Source organism: Heloderma suspectum, chromosome 2, assembly GCF_057233095.1.
Source record: "Heloderma suspectum isolate Gila_16-S chromosome 2, 16-S_ref, whole genome shotgun sequence".
Classification (NCBI taxonomy): Eukaryota; Metazoa; Chordata; class Lepidosauria; order Squamata; family Helodermatidae; genus Heloderma; species Heloderma suspectum.
In genome coordinates this window covers 225,026,094-225,041,832 of record NC_139459.1, presented here as the reverse complement: position 1 = coordinate 225,041,832, position 15,739 = coordinate 225,026,094, and the positions used below count along the sequence as shown (strand labels likewise).

The window sequence follows — 15,739 nt, the reverse complement described above, 5'->3', positions numbered from 1 at the left end:
TAATTTCTCATGAACAAGTGTGTGAACCTTCTAAATCCCAATAGCCATCTACCCCAAGCTAATTTTCAAAACACAAACACTGTAGGAGATAAGAGACCTTGAGTTACCTTAGTGCATCTGGCTGAAAGTGTTGAATCATTATGGGATGGATCTTCTTTCTCTTTCTGTGGTAAGGGCTGAACCAGCCTGTGACATACCTAAAAACACATCTGAGCATGAATGAACATGTTTCAGAGGCAAGAGACATTACATAGGTCAGACTACGAGCATTCAAATTTACAAGATGTTTACTCAGGACTACTTAACATGGAGCAGTTACTCCTTAACACCATGTAATCATCTAATCATATGTGAAGTCTGGTTAAAAAGATGAGGTGGATTTTTCTTCAATGTATGCTTATGAGTGGAGAAATAAATTATAATAGTCTTAAAGCACAATCCTATGCATGTCTACTCAGAATTAAGCCTTAATGAGTTCAATAGGGCTTACTCCCAGGTAGGTGTGTATAGGACTGCTTGATGGCTGCATGAGATCAAGGGCTGGCTGTTAACTTTGGGTTAGTTAATATACAGTAAGAAAAGATAAAATACTTTATGTGAGCGTAAGGTCAATTATAGATGGTGCTGCAGGACAGCTTCCTTTTTTGTTCCTCACCTGTTGTTTTCCAGAAGTTCATCCACTGAGGGTTTGAGGTAGAATACAATTTGAGTGACGAGTGAGAGAATTTCACTTCCTGGGAAAGTCCCTGAGATGTCACTGTTCAAGAAGAGGACCCTTGTGAGCATTCAAAGTAAGTGACTGGACATTATGATGTGTGATTGCATTATTTTTGTTTATAATGTTTGATTGTGAGCTGCTTTGGGAAAGCTTTGCTTGTGAAAAGTGGTGCAAAAGGCCCTTAAATAGAAGTATCGGGAAAGAATGAACTATGCCATAGCCCAACTGCGCCTGTTCAGATGATGCTTTGCTCACACACCTCTCTGCACGGTGAAAGTGGATGGGCTTGCACATTTCTTCCTCACTCTTCTCCCATCCCCTGTATCACAGAATAATGGCAGATTTGTTCTGATTGATTAATGTTTAGAAGGTATGGAGTGGTGGATCTAATCTGTGACAGTAATTTATTAACAAAACCAGTATTTATTCCAGATTAATAATTTTTGCATGAAAGTATTTCATCACAGTTTGGCTCATCTCCTGGAACTTAAAGTGACCAGCAGGGAGCCCATTCCTCCTCCTGTATGTGGGCAACATCCTAACCTATTATTCTTTTGGGCTGCAATCCTATACACACTTACCTGAGAGCAAACCCCACTGAACTCAATGGGGCTGACATCTGAGTAGGCCAGCGTATGATTGCACTATTCGTTGTGGACCTGTTTACAGACAGCCCATTACAATCCAGAACTTGGCATTTTACCTCATGAAAGTGTCTATTTCCAGACCGGAGATCCCCAGGAATTTTTCTACGTCTTCTTTCACCTTTTCCGAATAACCACCTTGGGAAACCAAAAAGAAAGTTATTTGGGTTGTTTATTCTTTTTTTAAAGTGTAAAACTTTGAATGGGAAACAAAACAGTGGTTTTGAACAGGGATTTGTTACCATGTCAATGTAGAGGGCAGGCAGGAAAGCCAGAAATGGCTAAGTCAGAACCTGGACATGGTGCAGTTTACATCACTTCACACTGGTGCCAGTGGTGGCTTAATCTTCTAATTGCCTGTGTAAAACCCACAGCCCATCAATGAGCATGAAATTATGACCCTAGCTCACCCACGTCTACAAATCATCATACAGTGACTCTTAATGATGGCTCAGAACCCACCAGGCCATTTAGGATAAGGAAATTGCAGGTCAGGGTTTGGTATGAATAGGTGGGTTCTGAACTTAGGGTATAACCCTAAACATACTTTCTTTAAATTCAGCTCCAATGAAGTTGACGGAACTTAGGGGTTACATGCAGCCTCCGGCCGACATCTGACATGCCAAAGCTTTTCCTTCAGCATGCACTGCTCTATACTGCCATTTTGTTGCAACTCACTCAAAAGCTGCTGCTTCTGAAGCAAAATCTTGTCTAAGAGCCAGACATGGCCTGAGAGCCTTATGCTTCTCACCTCTGCCTTGGGTGAATCAGCCATATTTGATGGAACCTGTTTCCTCAACCTGGTGTCCTCCAGATGTGCTGGACTACAACCTGCAGCATCCCCAGCCAGCCATACATCAGGCTGGGGAAGGCGGCTCCAACTGGTACAGAGAATGGGTTTGTGGAGCTGAGGAGGACAATACTTTTAACACTGGGGTGGGGAACATGTGGCCCTCCAGGTGTTGCTGGACTCCAACTTCCAGGATCCCTCACCACTGGCCATGCTGGCTGGGGTGGATGGGAGTGACAGTCCAACATCTAGAAGGCCACATGCTCCCCACCCTTGCTTTAACACAGCTGTATATGGCTATTAGCTGTGACCTGTGTTAATTGGCCCTACGAACATTATTGTCTAGTAACCAGTACTGGGCTCAGATGTGGGAGTCTGAGGGTCATGTTTCATTGGAGCCATTGAGTCCCTGGGCAATTCATGATCACAGCTTCAGCTCCCCATCTATAAATTTATAGGAATACCTCACATGTTGTACATGAGGCAATGAATGAAGTAAGGCAGGGGTAGGCAACCTGGTGTCCTCCAGATGCTTTGGACCACAACTTTCACAATTCCTGACCATGGCCCATGCTGGCTGGGGATGATGGGAGCTGAAGCCCAAAACATCTGCAGGGCATCAGGTCACCTACCCCTGAAGTAAGGGAATGTGGTTACCCATTATAGACTACAGATCTAAATAAATTCCTGGATAATTAGAGTTAGAAAGAAGAATTCAAGCCAAACAACTATTTCAAATGAATATAACATTCTAAACTAATAATCCTGCAGAGCTTTCACAGTGCTGTGCACCTAGCTTAGATCTGACTGAGAAGAGAATCATATTGTACCGTTTTTTAGTGTCTGAAGACATATAGCTAATGATGGGATTCCTGCAGGCAGAAGCTCGCACAGAACAGAGAAGTGGTCATACCTAGAGAAGAAAATGCAGTGCTATTAAGTAAGAGGTAATATGGGCAAGGTACTGTAGCAGTGCAGACATTTAGCCTCAGGGACTGCAAGAGCTTCGGTAAGACACACCTCTTGAGTCCACAGAATGTGAGATAAGATACATGCATGTGGTTTTGCAACATGTCTTTCTGTGATGGAAAACAAAAAAATGCAGCAGCTGAATTAAACAATGCATCTGTATAAACACTTAATGTGTTTGGTTTGTTCCCCTTGCTGAACTGTGGGCTTTTTTTCTGAATTGGGAAATGGAATTTAAAAGGAAGCCTGGGACTCCGAGAAATTTGGAGAAGGGGGTAGGTGGGAAAAGAGTTGGGCAATACAAACAGAAAGAAAGAACATGAAGCAGGAGCCGGGGTGGGGCAGGATGAAGGAAGGAAGAAGCAACCAAAACCAGTGGTAAGTGTGGAACTTCCTTCTTGAGCTGATGGGCCCTCTCTGATTTCTGGGATTTCAATATTTTAAGGTTTCTCTCTCATGGTTCTCAGGGCTAGAAACGTGTGTGCTGTTTTAGTTTAACTTGAAAACTCTCAGCCTCAGGGTCCTTCTTAAGAGGAGAGGTCCTGCCATTTTCAGTGTGTTAATAATGCTACAAATCTGTATAAAATTTAGTTACCTTTGCCAGCCTGTTAAGGTGATCCCTTGGATGATACCAGCAGGACTGCTCTCAGCCACTTTCAGCCACTGCTGGTGGTTTTTAAGATGGTGTCCAATGAGTGTCAAACATTGGTTCACTCCAGTGGCTCCTTTAAAAGCACTAGCAAGCCAGAGCTTTGAGAAGTTACACTTCTGGTACTTTTCTATGAGAAGTGCTGTAAGGCAAGAGAGACAGGAATAATTTTCATCACAAAGTGTTTTTTTAAAACGAGAGAGTAAGGTCCACAGTTCAATGGCAGAGCATATAGAAATTCTGGGAAATAAAACCCTCTTCTGTTGATACAGCATTGACACTGGCTTGCACCAAGTGGAAAATAAGAGAGTTGCTGATCAGTGATAAAAATCACAAAAGACAGTGATCCTAAATGCAGTTACACTGGCAAGTAAGACCTATAGATTTCTGTGTACTATGTATATTTAGGACTAGAGTTAACCTCTGTTAATTAGCTGGAGAATACATAATTACAATTCAGTACCCACTTATTCTGAACTTATCCTGAAGCAGCCTCAGATTTCAGTTATACTGAAGTATAATATGCAGACTAAAGTTCATAAATTACTTCAACAGGTGTGCTTGTACGTAAAACCTTTTAGTCCCATTAACTTAAACCAACAGGATGGCTTAAAGAGGTTGCCCTGTTAATTTAGGCATCTCAGGGTGCAATCCTATGCCAGTTTAGACATAAAGAAGTCATACAACTCCCAGCATTCCCCAGCCAGCCGAGGTCCTAGTCCAACCCTCTAACCCCTGCCACTCAACCCATCACATTGAGGCTTGGGAGCTGTATGACTTTTTTTCTGCCTAAACCAGCATGGGATTGCACCCTAAATGGTTTAATCTGCAACCAATCTGGTCCTGTAGGCACACTTCCTATTCAAGATTACAGATGACTATAAGCTGCAAGACCTAGATCTCATATGCAACAGTAGTTATTTTTTTAACGATTAAAAAATGGCTGAGCCCTGAAATCATATGCTACGTCGACAGGAGAACGCCGCTTTATTTTTTAAAAGTCCTTTCCTAGAGACTGAATCAAGTATTGTAGTTAAGAGTTCTGAATGTTGACTAGCACAGGCTAAGCTCCTCCATCTTCAAGGTGAAAAAGAGGCCAGTGTGAAAGCACGCCAAGAACAACTCCCCTTCCTGTTGTAGTTGTGCCTTTCCAGTAGGAATATAAGCAGTTCCAAACTGGAGTGACTTCTCATGCTGCCCAAGCTGCTTCTCTCACACTGTTTTAAAAACACCCACAAGAACTTCTAACCAACAATTAATATTCCATAGTCTGCATTTCTTCAGTTGCCTGTTTTGGTATTGGCTTGGCCCTTAAATGAATGTGGCTGCTCCTCAACTAAGGTGATAGGTCCATTCTCATGGCCTTGGTGATTTATTACTAAAGTCTTGCCGATGTTCTGTTTCTAGCATCTGCTTCACAGTCTTTCTAAGCTACGCAAGGGAGGGATGCTTTTGAGAATACTTGTTGAAATGCTACTTGGTTGAAACGCTACTTGGTTGAAACGCAGTAACTCTGTAGCGCACATTCAGGAGGCAGAGGGACAATATTTTTTTTCTTGCAGTGCAATCCTATGTATATTTAGACACCAAAAAATCCTACAGCTCCATTAATCATTCCACCTATTAATTGAAAGAGGCCATTTATTCTTCACATTTATATCTGGTCGTTCCTCCAAGAGGCTCTGGGCAGCATACATCAGCCTTTCCCAACATGCGGCCCACCAGATGTTTGGGACTATAACTCCCATCAGCCCCAGCCAGCATGGCCAATGGTCAGGAATGCTGGGAATTGTAGTCCAAAACATTTAGAGGGTACCAAGTTGGGGAAAGCTGTCATGCATGATCTCCACAACAGCCCTGTGATGAGAGAGTGTTAGTAACTCATGGTCACCCACTGAGTTTTGTGGCTTAGGGCACAATCCTATGGGTACAGTTGGCCACCTCCAAACTCGGAGGCGAGTGACTATCCAATGCAGGGCAGGCGGACCATGGATGGGATCTTCTCCTCTGTGCTTCGTCCGACCTGCATTTGCGGCTAGATGGCCAATTTCGGCTGTCTAACTGGGGCGCCTTGGAGCAGGTGTGGGGGAGAGGCTGGATGGTTCATAGGAAGTGTTGTAATGGCTCTTCCGCCATCCCCTCCACTCACCGCCCCCAGGAACACTCCCTTTTCCCCTACTCCGCACTGCTCTTCTGAGCGTGGAGCTGGGGGACAAACCACACTGCCTACAAGGTGGCAGGGGTGGGGTGGGGTGGGGAGGCGGTTTTCTGGGAACCGAGCTCAGAAGTGCTGGCTCTGACCTTGGTTCCCAGAAAACGAACAATCCTGTGCCTGTCTAGAGGTCATAGGATTCCACCCTTAGTGGAGATTCAAGCCAAGGTCCTAGTTCAATGCTCTAACCCCTGCCACTTAGCCCATCACACTGACAATTGCCTACAAAGGAGGCTATTAAAAATCATGAATTTATTGATCCCACTGGTATCCTACCCTTCCTCCAAGGAGCTCAAGATGAATTCACTAGGGTTATCCCATTTAGTCCTTGCAAAACCCTGTGAGGTTGTAATGACTTTGGTAGCTACATGTTTGTAATAACAGGCATTATTCTAAATTTTAGACACTGACTGAACATTTTCCTTTTTCTGAGCAAAGAGACAAAGCAGCACAAACCTTTACTGTCTACATCAAGATCAGAAGAGTAATCCCAGATCATCAGCTCTGCAAGCTGTGCAATTCCAGAACCTAGAAAGAAGCATCAATGCTAGAAGTTACAATGCTTTGTTGTGTTTGTGCTCATGTTTATTTCAAGGAATCCAATCAGTGATAATTTGAGAATAGTGTCCAAAGTCTCAAAATAAATGTCAATATCCCTACCCCTCCTAACAACATCGATTATAGAAAAGGTCCTGAACACAAGCCATATGCTAGAAAGATTGGAGGAGAAAGAAGTCCCTCCTGCAGTTCAGTACTATACGCCCCCCTGTGATTCAACACAAAATTGAAATGTTGGTATCTTTAGGTATTATTCAGGTAAATGTCATAAGGCTGCACTATGCTTCTATTCTCAATTCTCCAGTCCCTCCCTGTCATTTTAAATAGGAGCATTTTTTACATTTTGGGATTTTAAAAAAATCAATGTTTTGCTGTGCACATTTGGTCACTCTTTTATAATTGTTAATATGCTTACAAACTTTTAAGTGTGTATGTTTTTGTACTTTTAGTTTTGCCTGAAGCACTACAATTCAAATGACATACAGATACAGGCACAGCTCTTAAACAATTAATATTTGCACCCACCGTTTTTAATCTCTTACTTTTTTCGGTGTTGCTCTCAATCTCCATAAATATAGCATAGTTCCAGGTGGACATATTGACTGAGGACAGCGAAGCAAACATTTCCTTTTATGAAAACCACTACAGGGTGGTTTTTTGTTTTTTAAGTGCTCACAAAGCTTTTTTGTAGCATTTAAAATACCTATTTCCTCTGTTTACAGGAGTTTACCTTTAAGCATTCCTCAAGCTAACTTTGAAACTACAATGAACTGAATTCATCAATTGAATTCAACAGAACTGCACTGCTCAAATGTTCCAAAGCCTCTGTTAGAATCCCACTCCAGTGACAACATACCTCTCAGTGTTTCTTCACTCATTCCCCTCAGCATGTCATCCCACACAACAGGTTTCACTGTGGGGTAGGCTGAGACCACATGGCTGGCCACTGCTTTCATGTGGGTCAGGCACAGCTTTTCAATTGTGTTTTCTTCTTGCTGCAGCCACTGCTTGGACTCCTCCCCTTCACCAAGGTAATACACCTAGAGGTGCCAACCAAGACAATCTTGATTCACTTCCATTCTGACCTTCACCGCTGTGTAGTAATTTATTTATTTTCAGCACCAACAGCACGCTACTCACTGTGGTAGTGAGGAAGAAAATAAAGGTGGTTCTCTCACAAGGAGATACATGCTCATTCTTGGCTGTTGTAGACTGTGGGCTGGAGCACACATTAGAGTTTCCGTGGGGGGTGTCAATGAAAACAGTTTTTCCTTGGCAACTGATTCCTGCTCAATCCATAATATTTAGAAGTACTTACTGTGTGTTCAGCCACCATGCTGAGAGTCTCCATGGCCACTAGGAAAGTGGAATGGGGGTATGTACAGTACATGATAGGATGCCATAAGCTCCATAAGGTAAGTCCTAAACGCTGCAAGCTGGATGGGAATCAGTCACCACACAGACTGTTTTCAGCAGTATTTCCATAGCAACTATAACATGTGCTGTAGCCTTTTCTCTGGACAACTGAGAGTGAAGAGGAGATTTGGCTGAGAGAAATAAATTGCTGATCTTTGAATATCAAAGGGCAGAGGAGGAAAAAACAGGGTAGATTTCCTTTGCCTACAATTTTCCAGCTAGCCTTCTGTAAAAATTCCTTTGAGCTAAAATAGGGATAAACGACCAATGGTGCTCAACCAAAGACATACTTCTATGGCCAGTTTGGTGCATGGGCAGCTACTCAAAACACTTTGGGATGCTGGCCTGTGGCCAGATGATCACATGTATGCTCTGCTGTGCACAAGATCCAGCTTTTGACACGCCACAGCAAACCTCACTTTTCAGCATCTACAGCTCTGTATCAAAGGGTTAATCCTGTGTTTGGTGGGATACATCCATGACTGACTGGCTGTGGGCTGACAGGTACAGGAGTGCCAAGCAAGATTTCCCATACCTACTCAATATGCAGTAGTTGTGTGAATTGGCCCTAACAAAATGCAAAATAAGAGGCCAGCTTCTGCTTTTTAGTTTGTTAGCATGATCCATTCTACTGTATGTTTAGGAAAGCCAAATTATATTGCATTGTTTGTAACAAAAAAACTGATGATGTCAAGTAACTCAGCAAAACTAGGAAGGACAGAGGGGCTAAAACCTGATCATGAATCTGAAGATTCAATAGTTTCTCTGTTCTTTAGCCAGCTACATTCATTCCCCTTTCCTGTCAGTGGTCCAGGAAAACCACACAGGCTAAGCAAAGTGTAGAAAAGTCCTCACAAGAGAATGTCAAATCTTTCCTACCTTACCATTAAAGCATCTGGTACACTGCAGTAACACCAGGGTATTATTATTATTATATTTATTTGTATCCTGCCTTTTCCCCAATACTGGGACACAAGGCGGCTTTACAATATTAAAACTTGTACAATTAAAACCTATAAATAGAAGTATGCAAAAGTTAAAAATATAATTAAATCAATATTAAAATTGTATAAAATACCACAACGTTAAAAGACAACAAGATATATAGTATCCATCCGTCCTATTCTCACAGGTCCAGACTAGCTATTCCCAAAGGCCTGCCGGAACAAGAAAGTTTTTACATGCCTGTGAAAGCATATCAAGGAGGGTGTCACTCTCGCCTCCCTGGGAAGGGAGTTCCAGAGCCTTGGGGCAGCCACCGAGAAGGTCCTCTCCTGTGTTCCCACCAGACGTGCCTGTGATGGTGGCGGGACGGTGAGAAGGGCCTCCCCTGAAGATCTCAGGGCACGAGTAGGCTCATAGGGGAGAATACGGTCTTTCAGATAACCTGGACCCAAGCTGTATTGGGCTTTAGAGGACATGAACAGCACTTTGAATTGTGCCTGGAAACAGACTGGGAGCCAGTGGAGCTGTTTTAGCAGGGGAGTTGTATGCTCCCTGTAACCAGCCCCAGTCAGCAGCCTGGCAGCAGCAATTTGAACCAGCTGAAGTTTCCAAACACTCTTCAGAGGCAGCCCCATGTACAGCCCATTTGGATTACTGTAATGCGATGTAACTAAGGCATGTGTTACTGTGGCCAAGTCAGACACCTCGAGGAACAGGTGCAGCTGGCACACTAGCTTTACTGTGCAAATGCACTCCTGGTCACTGCTGAAACCTGGTATAGGGCATAGTCACGCTATCAAAAAAGTTATCACATAATAACAGACTACTAAAAAGGATGTCCAATATGCAAAGCTGTAAGGGTCTAATACGTAATAAAAGCTTGTAATTAGGTTTGTTTAAATTAAAATTTAAGATGAAAACCAAAAAGTTTCAATCTCTGTGTATCAGAATAAGCCACTATGTAGTGTACTACAGTGGCGTTTACTTTGTGATGATAGAAGTTGGCATCTCAGCAAGCACAGGGCCAAGGAAGACACTGACGCCACAAAGGGTCGGCAATAATGCAGCCAGGGAAGTGGCTGGATACGGCGGTTCTTGAAAGGCATTGTCTCGTGGCTGTTGCAGAAACGATTTCAGACCCAGGCCCCACACCATACCTCATCACAGCCAATGTGAAACCATCGAAGATCACCATGCAGAGCTACCACTTGCTCTATCATTGTGCTGACCACTCTCAGGGATTCCTCTCTATGGGGGTTCACAGTGTTGGGGAACGTCGCCACTTCCCGTAGGTGACAGAACTCTTTGTGCTTCAGGACAAACTGCAGGAGAAGCAGGAACGAATGGATGTAGCCACCAAACCAAAGCAAACGGTGCCCAAAGACAACAGCAGGGCTGTAAATGCAGCATCCTGCTCTCTAGTGTGGAACCTGGTGATCTCTGTAGTAAAATAAACCTCCTGCAATATTTTTGTTTGAGGTATGATTGTTTTAGTGTGGAGAGAGCTCCAAAAGTAAAATAACTGGTTCCCATGTAACGGGGTAGGAGGGGGAGAAATTTGTGTAAGCAAATTACATCAATACAGTTTTTTATAAGTAAAGAAAATGGTGCATATGCTGGTGGAGTTGGGGGAGAGGAGGGGAGGGGAGGGGGGGAGAAAGTAAGGAGTGCCATTCATTAGCAGTAACATCAAAGGAACTTTCCAGTAGATGGCCAATGACAGTCGTGCAACTTTTGATACTGTATTCTTACCTCCTCAACCTCCGGGGGTGTTCAGATGATCAGTGGGGGAAACGACACGGTGTTGATTGTTCTCCCCACTCCCAAGCATGCCAGTTGTGCAACCGGGTTACCCTAACGGCCCACGCTGTGTTGCGGGTTGCTGTGTCGTCCAAAACTGGCGTGTGGCTGTAATAACTTTTTACCCACCCTACAACCCCTACTGCAAGCCATGGCCTGTAGAGTGGGTGAAAAGTCACCACCACCCCACGCCAGGTTCGGATGACAGAATAACCTGTGATGCAGCGTGGGTCATTAGGGTAATCCAGCTGCGCGACTGGCACACATGGGGGCGGGGGAAGCAACCAACGCTGTGTTGTTTCCCCTGCTGATTGTCTGAACCTGGTCACTGCTTTCACCATGTCTGTGGCTGGGAATTTAAAGCTCTATGAAGATCAAGGCTTACTATATGGGGAAACCTTGTTACTACAAAGAAAAATCCCTTCTCATTTCTGTAAACACTGCAGACAGCAAAAAAACCCCTTAATTACACCAACTCCATCCCCACAAACAAAAACAAGTGTCTTGAAACATGGCACTTACCTCCATATGTCCAAAGGTCTGTATCAGAGGGATGACCTCTAACTCGTGCAACTTTGCCAGCTTTAAAATCTCTTTAATTTCAGAGGAACTAGAAAAAGACAGACGGAGCTTAGTTATCAATGGTGTATTTCAACACCAGGTTTTCTGTTTAGGGTTCCACACAAACACGCACACACACTAGTGAATGGTCTCAAAAACAACTGAAGGGCACCAAGTTGGGGAAGGAATAAACAAGCACCGAAAGCATGGAAGACCCTTGAAACACTTTGCCTCTGCTGAAAGTACAAGAGGGTGGCATAAGGGCGTTTAACAATAATTTGCTTTGTCAGGCCCGGGGACCCTCTGGCTAGCAGGCTGGATCCAGCCCGCCGGGCTTCTCCATCCAGCCCACCAGCCTCTCTGCAGCCCCCCCTTTCCACTGCTTTTCCATGCTGCACAGTGAGAAACGGGCTCCCTTTGTCACTGCTCAGCACTGGAAAAGCTGTAATGTCACACCAAGGAGATCTTTTATATCTCCTAGCCATGCTTGGTGCTGGCTCTAAACTCTTATAACCACGGCTCTGGCTCTGACTCAGTTCACACTGGAATTAGCATGCTCACTGACCCTTAAAGGGAGCACCTAGATCTACTCAGCTTGGGACAGCCTGCTGTGGTTCTATACCAACTCCTTCTTGGAGCTGGTATGGATCCTGACGGATCTCCCTAAAAGTACTTGGCTCAGGAGCTACTGCTTCTTCCTGTTTCAAACTGTGTGCTGATTAGCTCACACCTGAGACAATCAAGCCACCCCTTCTCCAAAGTATTTCAAGTTTTTTTTTAAGGCAGCAAATAAATGCTTAACCAGATGTATATGGCAAGTGCCTGCCTAAAGCATGGAAGGAGAGCAAAGAGAAGGAGGAAATCGGCACTGGACTCACAGCCAGGCAGCACATCATAAGGCCAGTGATGAGCTTGCCTCACAGCTTCTGTATGTACCCTCAGATTTCAGCACTGCTCACAAAAGGAGCCAAGAGAACCAGATGCCAAGACTCAAACTTTGTCCATCACAGAAGGCTGGCCAACTGCAACTGGAAGATCTTCCTGGCTAACTTACCTGTATGCATCATTTGCTCGGAGTGGCTTCAGCTCCCCATCGTAAGGGAACATATCCTCATATTCAAGGAGAATGCCATTTGCACCCAGGTCATGGAACAATGGGAAGATCTGTTGGTTGCATAAAATATCTCAAATCTCTAGCCAGTGCAGACCCACTATATTTAATTTTATGAGACATTAACACACCTTACACCAAGGGCAGGCAACCTTTTTGGGCTGTAGGCACATTTAGCGATTTGATAAACTCTCTTGGGCACCACCACAAAATGGCTGCCAGTGTGGTGTAATAGTTGGCATTGGACTGGGACTCGGGAGATCCGGGTTCTAGTTCCCACTCAGCCATGATGCTCACTTGAAGACTTTGGGCCAGTCACTGACTCTCAGCCTAACCTACCTCACATGGTTGCTGTGACAATAAAATGGAGAGGAGAACCATGTGAGCCACCTTGGGTTCCTTGCAAGATTGCTTTATCACCATTTCTATTGTTTTCACAGTTGAAAGTAATAAAATAGGCTATGTAGCCTAAGGCTACAAGGCATTTTTATGGAAAGGTGGTACACAAATGTAATAAACAATAAGGCCTTGAAAACCAAACTACCTATAAGGAAATCTTCATTTCCCCAAGCCTTATGGCTATTGTTTTATATGTGTGGTAAAGCCCAGCGCTATGTATCTTAACATACGAGCAGAAATAAACTAGAAGCAAAAGCATATACTGGCTTTGGGAATTCTCTACAGTTTCCTTCTATGCAAGTATAAATTCTTCTTACAGCAGAGGAAGGAGAAATTGTTCTGCTTATTTGCAGAACAACTAAATTGAGTTCTGGAATACCACTGCAGCTACTGAATTAAGAATTCCAACTAGCTCTTCCAGGAATGCAACTGCAATTTTTAGAGTGAAGAATTCATTTCTACAGAGATGATTTGGGCAACAGGTCAAGGAGACTGTATCTGCACTGTAGGAAACCCATGAATCAATTGACCACAGATGCACAAATGAGCCATAGGAGTTGTACAGCAGCACCACAGCTTATGCAACCATTCTTCACAGTACTGTGTGGTTCTGTGCCACAATATCCATGACTGAAGTGATACAACTAGTACCTTGATCACTGGAGCTGCTGTCTGCCGCTTTGGAACTGTAGTGGCAGGCTGCATATGGCACTGCATAAGATGTTTTGGTCTATTTAGGTTGCCTGATCTCTAGATAGCACATCTGGGACATAACATATTGATGTGAATAGCGACGTGACGCACAGCAAAGCATTTGTGAGTGCATAGTTTAATTTTAAAATTGGCACAGGGAAAGGGTGTAGCTAGTTTAGCAGTGTGCTGTTGAGTCTCTGAGCTGGACCAAGTGTTTCCCAGTGTGGGAAGGGAAGGTCCAAGTCCAACAGCAGCCCAACCATCACACACCTCTGGAGTAATTAAAAAACAATTTTAGATGTAATTAGTTAAACCAAGTCACCTAGTTCAGTCTTACTTTCCCAGCATAAAAAAGTTGATAATTCCACTTTTAAAAGTATATGCTGGAGTAAGAACAGAGTAGGAACTAACAGGAAGCAGCACTTTTTAATAAAGAAATTCTGAGATGCTTGACTCCTTTCTTGCTTGGAGTGCAAGACTGAACTGGAGATTTCTTTTGTGTAAACTGATTACCTCTAAGATGCAACCCACAAATCAAAATGCTCTTGGTACAAGTCAGTGAAGAAACTGAACTCATGGAATGCAACTAAACCAAACCAAATCAACATGAATTCCCCAATTACACAGACTAATGCTGTGTTACCTCTGCCAGGTACGAGACCTTTGGTGGAGCTCCCTTCATATCCAAGTGCACCAAGTGCAGTTCAAATGGAGAAGAAGAAACCATCACTCTGTTTTCTTCCATGTTCTCTGCAGTACTGTAAGCAGTAAAACCAACTGATATACCTGGAAAGGAGCAATACAATGATGAATAAGTTCATTCCCCTACATTAATAAGATTCTAAAACAAGAGACAGCGCAGGACAGGAAGGCCTGGCGTGCTATGGTCCATGGGGTCACGAAGAGTCGGACACGACTTAATGACTGAACAACAACAACAAAACAATCAGGCTTCTCATACACAGTATTTAAGCCAGTCCTTGTGATCGTAGACATGGCAAGTGGCAAAACAAGCAAGGCAATAAACTGGAATCCAAATGAAAAGGCCCACTCTGAGTCCTTATTGTTTCAAGTGGGCTTCAGAAACAACTTGACTCCTCTTTTACAGAGAAGCAGCACTGCACAAATGAGGTGTGGAACTGGGAAATAAAGAAGAAGGCCTTCCACCTTCATTCCAAAGCAGATTTACTTAGAAGCAATTATTTCCATGGAAGTTAATTTCAAGTCTGAGTGCTTAGATTCTAAGCACTCGTGAAACTCCATGGCTGAAAGGGGCCATAAGACCACCTAGTCCTGCACTGCCCTAACAGTAGGCTGTTCTGCACTGCAAAATCTAAAGCAGCCATACAGAGCCATTAGTAAGGGAGGATGTTTGAATTATGGTACCAGCAATAACACAGGGAGCGACCTCATACTAAGGTCAGACCTCTGGGTTATCTAGCTTGGTATTGCCTATACTAACTGGCAGCAGCTCTGCACGGTTTCAGACAGAGATCTTTCCCAGCCAGCCCTACCAGGAGATGCCAGGGATTGAACCTGGGGCCTTCAGCCTGCAGAGCATGTGCTCCCCACTGAGTTATGGCTCTTTCCAGAATGAGGGAAGCTAGAAATGAGATTTAAGAAACGGGGGAATTGGCAGGGGCAATACCGTGATCAACACCCCCCCCCCCCCCGATCCACACGGGATGAGTCAGGCTGGGGAAAGCGCCGTTTAAGGCTCCACTGAATGCACACTTACTTGGGTGTAAGTCCCTAGACTACTCCTAACGTAGCCTAAGACTGCTGGACCAAAAGTCCACACACGCACAACATTCAGTGGCTCACGACAATGGCACGTGCCCCTTCAATTCTGGGACCAACTCCAGGTCGGAAAAGACGCCGAGGCTTCTTGGCGTCAGCCTGGGTCACGCAGACGAAACGCCCCGAGGAGCACACGGCCTCCACCAGCAGTCAGACGCGCCCGCCTCCACCAGCTTCGCCACACGTGATCTTTCCTCCTTCGCAGACGCGGACCAGTAGCGACAAGACCAGCCACAGGAAATAAAACAACAGCAATAGTGATGATAGTCGCGATAATATGCTGCCCCTGGGATATACTGCTCATGCGTGACCGTCCTAGGGCCTCTGGCTCGGCCCCCCGCCCCCAAGTCTCCGGTCTTTCTTTCCGACTCCCCGCTTGCCTGCCTGCCTGCCTGCCTGCCTGCCTCTCGCAGCGCGCCCCAGCCCGCCTTCCACAACGCCGCCACCCGCTTCCTAGGGCGCCATTCCGTCTCT

The 15,739-nt window shown here is 44.5% G+C and overlaps 1 protein-coding gene across 5 annotated transcripts in view; it reads right to left on the bottom strand.

Annotated features, from left to right (window-relative positions):
• The window catches only part of HEXD (hexosaminidase D), a 21,032-nt gene extending 5,293 nt beyond the window's left edge, over nt 1–15,739 (bottom strand). For 2 of the 5 annotated variants that reach the window (XM_084838259.1, XM_084838261.1), the window contains exons 1-12: nt 15,204–15,739; nt 14,109–14,251; nt 12,317–12,426; nt 11,224–11,311; nt 10,059–10,223; nt 7,397–7,580; nt 6,439–6,510; nt 3,717–3,912; nt 2,983–3,065; nt 1,422–1,500; nt 656–757; nt 108–197 (exon numbers count right to left, since the gene is read on the bottom strand). In XM_084838259.1, coding sequence (XP_084694385.1) covers nt 108–197; nt 656–757; nt 1,422–1,500; nt 2,983–3,065; nt 3,717–3,912; nt 6,439–6,510; nt 7,397–7,580; nt 10,059–10,223; nt 11,224–11,311; nt 12,317–12,426; nt 14,109–14,210 — 1,271 coding nt within the window. In that variant the 5' untranslated portion in view covers nt 14,211–14,251; nt 15,204–15,739. Of the gene's footprint in view, nt 1–107; nt 210–655; nt 758–1,421; nt 1,501–2,982; nt 3,066–3,716; nt 3,913–6,438; nt 6,511–7,396; nt 7,581–10,058; nt 10,224–11,223; nt 11,312–12,316; nt 12,427–14,108; nt 14,252–15,203 lie in introns of all 5 variants that reach the window. The other 3 variants (XM_084838260.1, XM_084838263.1, XM_084838258.1) reach the window with 2 other exon arrangements.